Genomic DNA, 13019 nt, shown 5'->3' with positions numbered 1-13019 from the left:
AGAATTCATCCCATATTTTCTTAAAATGTCAGCCGGATTTGAAATTTTTTGTAATATGAGCTCTGTCATATGATAAAGTCTGCTCTGGTCATAGATAGAACTGATAAATTATTGTGTGGATCAATAATTGAATATTTTAAGGAATACCTTGAAGCTCGTTTCATAGAAAAATTAATCGATAAAAAATCTGGATGATATTTATTCAGACCTAGATGACTAGTGCACAATTCCAACAGTCCAATCGAATAGGGGTCCAACCTCGGAATGAAAAATAATAAGTTATAAACTTGCATAAATCTTTCTTTTAACATTTTATAAGTTACCTCAGATGTCTCATAGAGTCTCGTGTATGCGAGTCAAGACGTTCAAGGTCAAAGATCGCAAAAACCGTTTTTTTTTTTTTTTAAATATCTTGTTTCCTTCGCTCTAAATAACATTTGAAGTTATTAGAAAAGTTGTACAGCATAAAATTCTCGAGAAATTTGATCCTAAGTCGTATTTTATACAATCGATCGTTCTTGAAATAGAGCACGAAGAGTGGGAAATTTATGCCGATTCTTCTCGGTCATGCGACACGGTCCCTAAAACTGTACGTGCGATTAGAGAAACGTAAATACCATAACAATAGTGAAAAGCAGTGACATTATACTCTGTCGATAAAAACTGACCATAGCGTCCTCTTAATGCAGCATGGCTTTGCTACGAGCTTCAATTTTCTCAATACTCGCTAAATTTCCCAAGATCTACGCGCAACTTTGATTCATTGAAATCGAAAACAATTGCAGAGTTGGTAAACTGGTGTCCCAAGTTTGAAGCGATTGATATGAAATCTAACTGGCACAGAAGCGAATTTTTAACAAAAAGACAATGACTTGTCCGAGTGTTGGTACTGATTTTCAATGCGTAACATGTTACTGAACGTCTATAAAATTAGCAACACAAGTTTTGCCTGTCAATTTTTTAACACGGCGAAGTGTATTAATGTGTTTAAACATTTACAACAGATTCAGGAAGAGTCTGGTTCTCAGGTGCCAACGTCTGGTACGGATCTTGACGCAGAAATCCAGGCTCGACAGTTAGAAGCTCGTATTATATCTGGATTAGTAGCACAAGAACATGAACACGAACAAGAAGAAAGTACTAACTTGTTGCCTAAACAAGATCGTTCTTAACACATAGAAAACGGTCGAAATGGTTCGGCCGTAATCACAATCGACGAAGCAACGAAGAAGAAAGAAGGCAACGAGGAACACCAATTAGCGTGACATAACCCGAAAAACTAGGTAATTTGTTTATCGAATTGATCGATTGTTACGAGGCATGTCTAAACAATACAACTTCTATGTACTTAGCAGGTGAGAAAGTTCGCGCTGATCTCATTTTAATTTTGAATAATGCAGGCAAACTTTACCTAGGGGAACGCAAACTTACGGCCATAGTACCTATAAATCGTGTCTTAACTATTAGTCACTCGATTCAGAGAGAAAAAAAATTTATGCAGTAAAAAAAAAAATTATTATTAATAACAATAATAATAATAATATTAATATAAATAATAATATTAATAATAATAATAATAATAGAAATAAAGAGAAAGGAACTTTATCATTTAGTAGTCTTACTGCTGCTATATATTTGTTTGGTATTTCTGTATTTTGTATTCGATAATTTAAAGAATTCATTACAAGTATCTATATACATACATACATATATACATATGTATATGTATATATAGGTATAACATATACAATACGTATAGCATTTGTAAATATCACATCTTTTTACTTGCTTCAATCCCATTCTATTTATTAATAACAATGAATATGAATGGAATCGAAATGAAAAAGTACGGAGTAATTCAATAAAAACTTTTTGTTACTTAAGACTCTAGAAGAAACTGCAATTGACGATGTACAGTTTATAACATTATATTGTCAATATAGTTTATAATATACCAGTGAGTCAACATGAACGCTGCGGAAATGAGGCATATGCAGAAGTTTTATCGGAATGCAAAGACATTACACTTAAACTTATAAGTAACCAGGGATAATATTACGTTTTATTATCTAGAGAATTTTGAACAGTAGCACCAGAATCAGCGAATTTACGAATGAGCTTAGACTTTTAATTTTATATTGTATATTGTATTTTATTGAATTACTCCGCATGTGATGAAATATGACTTAAACATGAGATTAATGTATTTTCCATTTACAAAAGAAGAAAACGAAAAAAAAAAAAACAAATAACATTAACGAACCACCATCCTTTATTACATTATGTCAAACACACAGCCTTATAATTCCACGGCTTGGTATGGCGCGAATATTGTATAAATGGTAATATTGTGTAATTATTTAGGGCGTAAAAAATCACAGAGTACGTTAGAAAGTGAGATGAAAATTGCGTAAGAAAGTTATCCCGACAGTTTGGACAGTTTCTTCATGCACATTATGTTTTTTGAATCGCAAAACTTTTTTTTTTTTTCTTTTTCTCATACAAACATCCCGGTATAACATCAGAACATGGTTTCTTGTGAACGTTAACATAAAACACATCACTCTTGCGAGTGCGACAGCATTTATCCCGACTCCATTCTCATACGTTTCTACCTTTCCTATATTCTATTATTGGGATTAGTAAAATCCTGTAATCACACTAATGAGTTATTCAGAATAATGAAATCACCTAATGCGAAAGTTATGTTGCAAATTTACGATATTACTTTCGGTGAGACTTCAAGTTTCGATGACATTCTAAGGACGAAATTCACAATATCGGAGCTACTCATAAAAATTGGTGCAAAAATTGTTGCTAATAAGGTAAAGAAATTATTTTTCACTGAAAATTATGTTGCTAAGTCAAGGCGGAGGTGTTTTTCAAACTTTCGATCAATTCATACATTCTCACTAATTATCCTCTCGTTAGAATGACATGATCACAAACTCGAGTATATGCGATCCTTTTGAGTTTTATTCACGATTATTCGTACATCGTATCAGCCCATCGACGTTTTACTATTGTAGAATAAATCTTGTCAATATTTTCTCACTTCAGTTTTTCAGTTTTCCGAATGTGTGATCCAGTGAATAATAATTATACGATTAAGTAGAAGTAAAATGTAGACTTTTTATAGTTTCACCTTAATTCACTTATGTACTTTTATAATTTTAAAGTTCAAACCTGAGATCCTGAGATTAATCCAAAATTAACATGTTTTTTTCTGATTTCGCAAAACATGTGATAGTATGCAGACACGAATAAAGAAAGTGGAAAAAGGAGATAGCGAAAGTGAAAGTGTATGGGAGGGAATAAAGAAAGGAGAAAATGAAATATCGGCACAAATAAAAAATGAATAATAACTGAAAACACTATTAAAACTAATTACTGCCATATTTTAGTATGTTATGAATTGTTGTTGTTTTTACATTGTAATTGTTAATTTATTGATAAATAGTAAATTATAACAGACAAAACAATCAGGCTGGAAAGTAGTTTTTGACTTATTGTGTTGGCATCACAAAATTCTGTCCAATTGAGTTGGTTGGACAAAATTGTCGCCGATAAAACCTTGAAAGCTATCGGATATTCTGCTCCAAAGTATTGTCTGCGATAGCCCAGCAACATTGAAAAATCTTTGCGATCGAAAAACGAAAGTGCTTTTGTCTCGACAGTTTATAATTACTAATCAAGTAACAGTTTTCGACGATGCTACTCGTTTTATTATTTTATTTTTCTTTTCTTCAAGCTTGTTATTACCGAATGAGATGATCCGTTGAAACGTATTAACTAAGATGTATGAAACGCATGACAGTTGGTTTTTCACAGAGCATTTTCTTCCTTGAATAACAATATGAAATAATAATACTGATTGGTATGTGTCTGAGTGTAACTGGAAAAAAATTATTAATCATTGCGCTGATCCAGATGATGCAATTTTCATTTTCTTGATTTTTCTGAGTTGTTCAGTGTTTTCTTTGCTAGCCAAAAGCAAAGGAGAGTCACGTATTCTGTATAAACATACGTTGATAGAATTGGGGGAAATATTACCATCGCAGTAGTCTATATATGTTTAATGGCAAGTAAACGTTTAAATTTCAAATTTTATTCTCAGAAATTATAAAATCAAAAGTTAGAAATCGACAGATTAAACGAACCTCTTGAAACTTTATGCCGAATTAAATTTTTAACGGGTTACAATTTTTTTCTAGTAAAATTTATTACTATTATGTACTTATAAGAATCATTTTATCTTTTATATTTTTAATATTTATCTGTTATAACCCAAAATTAAGGCTGTGCTATTGACTTTTAATGTTGCAAAATTTTAATGCGTGTTATACGCATGCAAGTAAGATTTACGGTACTGTTGGGCAGGAGTGGAAAGAAAGAAGAAAAAAAAAAAAAAATGCTGATGGGACGAAAAGAAGGTGAAAAAAATGGATTTTTGTGCAATTTTTTTAAGTCGGTAGCCTTATATCAGCCGAAAACAAAGTTTTGGTACGACACTTCGTAAGTACAGTACTTGGAATTGAAACTTGGAAAAAGTTTTCTTTCTATATCTTCTAACTCACATCGTTGAGAAGGTGAAATTTTAATGTTCAAAGTTTGCCGCGCATGTTATAATAACATGATCATGAAATGAAGTATAAAAAAGAACCCAAATTTCTAATGCAATAAGTGTTAAGAGAGTTGTACATGTATATTTACAGAGAGAAAAAAAAATAATTATATAACATACGTATGGTAGAATATATTGTTGCAAAAAATACTGTTACATGAAATAAAATCAAGTGCAATCAAGTACGTAAATATTCTAAATAACGTTTGCATGAAAAAGAAAAAATATCTTATGCTTCATTTATCAAAATACAATACGGTTTTTCTCTCCAGTTAATTCTTGATTCACATACCTACGTAGATTTGTATCTACATATAAATTCAATTCGGTCCATAAATATCCGTTTATGCACTACAATCCGAAGGTATTAGTATTGCGAAATACACGTAAAATGATACCTTTAAACATAGTGCTAATAATTAATTCTGTAACTTGAAATGAGCCCGAGGAATAACAAATAATCAATAACTGAGTTTGTAATCGAGTTTTTTTTTTTTTTTTCAACCTGGTCTTTTCAAATTATCTCTTACGATAATTGAAATTTAGTCGTCAATTAATGATATTGAATTACGAACGCTATTGCGAATCCCTAATACCCGTTCCTTTTTTTCAAATCTCACCAACTGCTATGCCTTAGTTTCACAATCAATTTATATCAAAGATCTGTCAAACAAAGCTACAAGTTGCAATTCTTTGTATGTATGTACAAACAAATATTTATTCAACCCGAAGCAACAATTGTACGAGCAGCCTTCACAGAAAAAGAGCCAATGTTTTATGAAAACTTGTATTCACTTGCTAAATCTACTGAGCAATAGTTTTGGTTTTATGGAGTACAGGCTGATTATTATTACCAATGTTCTGAGTTTTACAATAAATGGAAAAACTTTCCGAGTCGTCGTTTTAACCGTCATGCTTCTGCATGCAGATAATCAATGAACATTTAAAGATATAAATAATTCATGTCAAAGGTAAAGTTGTAGTTATTAAAAAAAAAAATTATTTTCCTCTTTATTTATTTTTTTTTTTTTCATTTTTTATTATTTTTTTTTTTTTTTGTTGATGTAAAAGGTATTGTTGTTGCGATTGATGTTAAAATGATGTATTTAATAAAGGAACCAACTACTTTAAAACCGAATACACAGTATGGATATAATATATACCTCCATATACAACAAACATAAACCCACACACTCACACATGTGTATATACTACACATACGTACATGTATATTCGCATATTTTAGACTAGGAAATGAAAAAAAAAAAAATTAATAATATACCTGATATATATAATATATATTATATATACATATATATATGTATAGAGTGAATTCCTAACTACTACAACACGCGCTACAATCCGAGAGCGACTGTTTGCCAGGGCAACCAACCTTCATAAACGTAACCTCAAAAATTGTGACAATTGTCAATGTTGAGCACGACTGCCAGTGAGCCCAAACTGTTAAAATTTTTGAGGTTATGTTTACGACGGTTGGTTACCCTGAAAAACAGCCGCTCTCGGATTGTAGCGCTTGCGCATTAAATATTAGCAGACGACGGACCGTGCAGTCGTTAAGAATTCACCCTGTGTATATTAAATTGAACGCCTAGAAAAGAGCTGCAATAATACATTTTGATAAAGATGGACATATTGAACATTGTTATTTAAACAAACAATCTATACCCTACTGATTATTTACATCCGATCCAGTCTCAGTTTCACACAAAATGAAATCACGTAACAAAAGAAAACTTCCGTAATTTGGGACAAATTTTGGAACTGTGACAGGACCTTGTTAGGATTCTGATAAAAAAAAGTTTTCGCCAGGGTTGACATATTTTTCAACAATGGATTATTCATTTTGTTAAATTATTACTATTATCTAGCTATTTATCAAGGATACATAAGGCATACGTATTTAAATAAGAAAATCATTCATCAAACCCTTTCGCAGGCAGACTTATCATGTATAACGCAGAACGGAAACGCATAAAAGCGTCTTCTTGAGATCCAAATTCTATACATTTACATCATGTAGATTAATTATATTTACCATATATGCACATATACACATATATATATATATATATATATATATATATATACCGTATAACAATAGTGATCATGTATCAGTTCTGTCTACAATTTGTATTAATTTTAAGAATATTGAATAAATTAACTCAAAAACCAGCCGATGCGACTCATCGACACATCATCGACTCTTCCTACTGTTCATACGAATGGACTATACATACACAAAATGGGAACTGCTGGATTGACAAAAAAAAAAAATGTGGATGATCGAATTATTAGACAATGAAACTACTTTATTTTGGTAATTACCCGAGTTCAATTTTTTACCATACAGGCCTTAACTATTTTCATTTTTCACCATAACTGAGAAAATAGTTTTGGGTACAAAAAGAGAATGAGTTTTATGGCTAAAATCAAAAAAATTTATTACGTGTTACTATTCTTTTCGACCATGATCGCACTAATAGTATATTTTTTTGTACCTATTACGATAATTTGATTTGTAGCAACAAGAAATTAATTTAAAAAACTTGTAATCGCTGTAAAAATTATACTTGCGCACTGAGAAAAATTTTTAGTTGCGACTACCGTTCAGTCCTTAACTATTCTCATTTTTTACCACAACCGAAAAATATAGTTCTAGGTAGAAAATGAAAATTAGTTTTCTAGCTAGTATCCGTTACTATTCTTTCTCATTACGATCACTGTTATCATATTTTCATCTTACGTTACGTGCAGCTCGTTTTTCGTAATTCCAACATTGTTCAAACAGTTTTTTCAACGATACCTGTTTAGCTGAATTTTTCTAGTTACTATAACGAATGAAATTCTTCTCTGTGCACCAACGTTCCGTGTAATTCCGGCACTATTAAAACCGTTATTTATTGTGACGTTACATCCATTTTAGCGAAATTTTCTAGTCACCGTAACTGATGAATTTCTTCTCAGTAATTGATGCTAGATATCAAGCTGGCCGTAAGCCATCTGCTTATTACGTTCGTTATCCAAGGGTTGATCCCCGTCCATCAGTCAACCGACGTAAGTGGTCTCCACGTTACAAGTCGGTCTGAATCCAATATCTTCGAGTCACGTTCAACCTAATCAATCAAACTTCTTCCCGAATCCTCGGGATAATTTTTTCGTGGAAAAAAACTGGCTAACGTCAATATTTATGTGCAACCATTGATACCTAGCGATTATATTGCAGCGATATGTAATCGTTATTACCTGCAGGCTTTTCTGCAAGTACAATAAGCGGAGAAAATTAATGTGGTAATTTCGAACTGAACGCCACATTAATTCAAAAGTGCTCCGAACTAATTAATCGAAACAAAACGAACAACGATACACCGATAAATCATTTTTAATCACTTCGTTATACATTTATAATCGATTACTAGAAAACCCATTTCTCTCACCAGTCACTGTAAACTATTATTTATTCCGATCCACCCTACAAACGTAAAACCCAAACAGTTCCGATGAATGATTTGTAACAGTTTCGTCGACTCAAATATCGCTTGCCGATAGATTATTCGATGATAATAATTGCTTCGATGCGTAGCACTAACGTATGGATAATTATTTACGATAACGAATACAGGAAACTACAAAAATTTCGCCACTTGCATCAACGCCAGGATCTAATGATTTTTGAAAAACACCCTAACCAGCCAATCGCGACTATTTTATTCTTATTAATTATAATACGGAAGGAAAAAAAAAATCAGGAGCTGCGATGCCGACAAAGAGAGGTAAATTTCCTTATACGACGAGACTGACGCCTGCAGTTATTTATAAGCCACGACACCGATGTTCGTGACCGACCCTTACAGGGGTTGGCAAAGCGTCGCCCTCGGTTTTTACCCTTGTACCCTTCCTGCCCCATTAGCTCTACGGTCTGGGATGCATAGGGTAGGTAGTGTCAGTCCCCTAGTGGCGTTGAGTTGCCTTTGAGGAAGTCCTTTTTGCGTAAGACGAAATTCAATACCTCGGAAAGTTTCAGACTGCACGTGTGCAGGCAGGCTGTATAAAAAACTTGCGAACGCGTGGCGGTCCAATTTATTCTTTGCACTCTGCGGAATTCTTTCCATAATCTTTCAGAACTGAAATAAATTCAAGGGTGGGTAAAAAAAAAAAAAATTTCAATGTATAATTTCGATTCTGTCTTTTTCAAGTAAGATGTCTGATTATTTTTTATTTTATTTATTTATTTTTTGGCAGATGTTTCCTAAATTTATATCACGTTACAATGGATAACTGATTGTTTTTCAAGTTTTCAACTTTGCATTGATGCGTGTTGAGCATGTATATATTTTTTATTTTTGGAATGGACAACCGTTCAACGAGTCACAAAATGAAATTTTCCAAAACGTGAAAATCGAGGTAAAAATCCATTTGACAGAATATTTTATGCGAAGGAAGTCGAAGTATAGAAAAATAAAAATAGGAGAGCGCAAGCATAGAAAAGCAAAACGGAGAATCGTAGTAATTTTGATATATTCTTATTCATTCTGCCATTGTATTTTTTGTCTTTTTATACTTTGACCATTCGTCATTCTCACTTTTTATCCTTCGATTTTCTATTTCAAAAATCTTATACAACGGACTTTCGCATCTATGAAAATTCGATACTTTGCCCTTCCTATTTTCTGATCCTTCTACGTTTTCACCTCGACCCGAAAATATTACGGTCAGGATATAAAATTTTTAAAACACCCGAAAATCAGATCTGCAGAATTTCACAATGTACAAATTTTACTTCACTTAAAGCTATGATATATAGAATCGTCAGAAGTCTGATGACTTCGTATTGTGCTTTTCTACACTTGAACTGAAATTTACGTTTTGTTTTTTTTTTCCCCTATATTTTGATGGTACGAGATATTCGCCTATAAACTTTGAGTCGTCTTGAATATCTCTTAATCGATCAGAATTAGTAGATTTCTATTTAAGCACTTTTTTGTAGAGCGTGAAATTTCTTGTAACAATTTATGTTTAGACAGTTTATAAGTCAAACTGTTTACGAGAGAAAAAAAAGTTCAAAAATTTTTCGATTTTTCTCATCTGTTATTTAAATGGAAAATGGAAAAAATAAAACAGGCATCTGTAAATATCAATATTAAAAGCTCATATTTTGCTGAGATATTCTAATTGAGATGTTCTACCGAAATTTTGATGCGCGTTTGAAAATAAAAAAAAAAGGGAAAATACGTTCTAATTCGTTTCATCCAAAAATGGTGAAATGTGAAATTGCACAAAAAATCATGAAACGATCGAGTTACGAGTTCAAACAGAATTAGCCTGAAAGATTCATCATTCTAATAAATAGTAATATACTTCAACATGTGATTCAGGTTTTCAGGATCGAAGACAAGATGATCCCTATTTACATCAATTCGAATGAAATGTGATGTCAAACATTCGTAATGTCGAAGAATAGAAAATCATTAAATTGTTAGAGACATCTGGATTGGAAAAATACTGTAGTGAATTAATCTGAGTCCCGTTTTCAATTTATTTTATTTATTTTTACATCTACTGAAATTGTTGTAATTTCAGACCAACGACCACCCTTCAATATATTAAGAGCACTTTTCAAACTTTGGTTTTTGTTATCTGCTTTAATAAAAAAAAAAAGTGACGATGCGACAAATATAACATGCATACTCGCTCGAAATTAGGTGAGCCAAATTATTTGAACTCACTTAAAGCGATGCTGACAGACATAACGTTGTTTGAAGTGACTTGAGGACATTTAAACTTCATAACGTGTATACAAATGAAATAGCGTAGCCATGTGAAAAGAAGTGAAGTGTTTGATCGGAGTGCCACTTGAAGTAATTTGACATCGATTGCAGTCGATTGAAGTAAAGCAAAGGCGTTTTGAATTCCCAAGTGCACTCTAAGTCGCCTTTTCTTGAACTCGGGTGTTACTTTTATCAGACAATATCGCGTTTTATCGAAGTATTGGATTTCAAACGGGCGGAGGAAAAATTGAATATCTTACACGTAGGTTTTACCGAGACACTCGATGATAAGCAAATTGGAAAATCGTAAAAGTCAGGAGCACATGTGCGTAAGTTGAGTTGAAATTGGATGACGCATAAAAACGGACGCCTGAGTACCTACAACTTCACAGCAATCGGTCTTTTTCGTTCATCTATCTACTCAGGTTACGCAAGAAACTGTACCGTCTCCGTTTATTTGTCTACAAACGAACTCCGAGGTCCGAAACCACTTATTTTTCGATCGGACTGCGTAAGACACTCGTATTCAACTTCGGTTCTCGTATATTGGTTTGACTGTTTGAACTGTTACTCGAAATCACTTGAGAACAAACGGTATTCCAATTTCGTATTAAAGGTAATAAAAAATAAAGTCAGACCAACGACTGCCTGACTTACGTAAACGACCAAATTTACTTGTTCACGTCGGACAGATTGACGATAATTTTTTGATACGTCAGTTTTGTACAAACTCGAGTAAAATTATCGACAAGTATATTTTCATACGTCGCGAATAGAAGCTTTCTGAATTTGTCTAGTTGCTGTAAAAAACGAAATTTTCCTCGGTATAAATTACAGTTTTCAATGAAAGTTATTCAGCATTATCGACAAACGAATACTAATAGATTCTAAAATTTGAATAGAACCGCTGCTCAAGTTACGAGTAAACCGAAACCACTCAAAGTGTAATCTCTCGATTAAATATTATATTTATATGGGTAACGTAAATAAAAAGTGGATGGATGTAAGCGCAAACAAAGATTCCGGGGAATTGGAGATTAAAATGTAAATTACCTCGCTGAAACACACAACTTATAGAATATGCGTCCGGCGTGAATTTAAAACCATGAATATGCAGGCTTTGCAACTATGAGAAAAAAATCCAAATCCAGCTGCGCATATTTAATTGTAGGTAATTTTCATCGGGCGTAAGGGTGGTTTTCGTAAAAGCCTGAAATAGACGCACCGGATACACCATGCGATAATCATTTTTACGGACTCCATAGGCAGTGCCCGTGATAAACGAGCTTAGATTACTCTCATGCATATCGTCAGCTGGGGCTTTCGAAAATACAATTATGCTAATCCAAGCACCGACGACCTCTGACAATGCCTCTAACCTTTCGATTAGAGCGCGATCGTTGATACCGATCGAGTTCAGTGCCCGCGCATATTTAACCGTAATCTATCGTACGAGTGAAACTTCACTACCAAACGTCGATTTTATCCCGATTCTTTAACGTTTTTCTATGGGTATAATTTTGTCGCCGTTTTTTTCAACTTTCGCAAGATATTTTCAAATAAATTCGAATTGACACGTGTCCTCGAGTTCGCGTTGTGATGTTAAAGTACGATTCTGCTCTTCCCTGGTAAAAATTCTGTTAAACGAAGAAACTGTCCAAAAACCGTTTATTTACGGTTTTTTGGTACGGCTTTTCTATCCGCGTCTAACGAAATTTTTACCAGGATTGCCGAAGGTCCGATTTAAATTGAGATTCGCTGTTTCTCCGAGCTTCCATAAATCAATCAACTAGAATCTTAGATATATTGAAAAATCGCGCAGCCTGCAGTGAAAAAAAATTTTTTCACGTCGGACTGTACGAGATAGAGTTTCCAGAAAATATTTTATCAAAATTTTAGTACTCAAACTGACTTACAATTCGTCATAAACTTGATTTTCCGTATGTTCGCTTGCAACTCCAGAACCACTGAACCGATTTTGATTCGTTTTTTTTTTTTTTTTTTTGTATAGTTACGTCTGACTAGATTCTAGGCTTCATTTCGTTACGGTCAGACCAACAGTTTTGGAAATATAACGGCTTTCTCAACACCTCAGTTACGAAATCCAGTTTTTTTCTTCTTGGCACGGAAATTCATTTATACGTTTCCTGTATATTTTTCGACGCTGAACGCGAATCTGATGTCAAAAATTTAATAAAGCTGATAAAAACACCCGAAATGGGGTAAAAACTGGGTGAATTATCAACATTGTTTTAGACAGTGTTCTTGAATGAGATTTACGTGAATTATATATATATATATATGTATATGTGCATATATGGTAAATATAATTAATCTACATGATGTAAATGTATAGAATTTGGATCTCAAGAAGACGCTTTTATGCGTTTCCGTTCTGCGTTATACATGATAAGTCTGCCTGCGAAAGGGTTTGATGAATGATTTTCTTATTTAAATACGTATGCCTTATGTATCCTTGATAAATAGCAAGATAATAGTAATAATTTAACAAAATGAATAATCCATTGATGAAAAATATGTCAACCCTAGCGAAAACTTTTTTTTATCAGAATCCTAACAAGGTCCTGTCACAGTTCCAAAATTTGTCC

The 13019-nt window shown here is 33.0% G+C and overlaps 1 protein-coding gene across 4 annotated transcripts in view; it reads left to right on the top strand.

The window, feature by feature from the left end:
- Positions 1-3372, top strand: part of uex (metal transporter uex) — a 48896-nt gene extending 45524 nt beyond the window's left edge. For all 4 annotated transcript variants that reach the window (XM_046618681.2, XM_046618683.2, XM_046618682.2 and 1 more), the window contains one exon: positions 1005-3372. In XM_046618681.2, the coding sequence (XP_046474637.1) occupies positions 1005-1172 (168 nt within the window). In that variant the 3' untranslated portion in view covers positions 1173-3372. The remainder of the gene's footprint in view (positions 1-1004) is intronic.
- Positions 3373-13019: the final 9647 nt, after the last annotated feature.

Source organism: Neodiprion pinetum, chromosome 3 (genome assembly GCF_021155775.2).
Source record: "Neodiprion pinetum isolate iyNeoPine1 chromosome 3, iyNeoPine1.2, whole genome shotgun sequence".
Taxonomy (NCBI): Eukaryota; Metazoa; Arthropoda; class Insecta; order Hymenoptera; family Diprionidae; genus Neodiprion; species Neodiprion pinetum.
The sequence above is the reverse complement of the archived record's forward strand: the minus strand, read 5'-3'. Positions and strand labels throughout refer to the sequence as shown.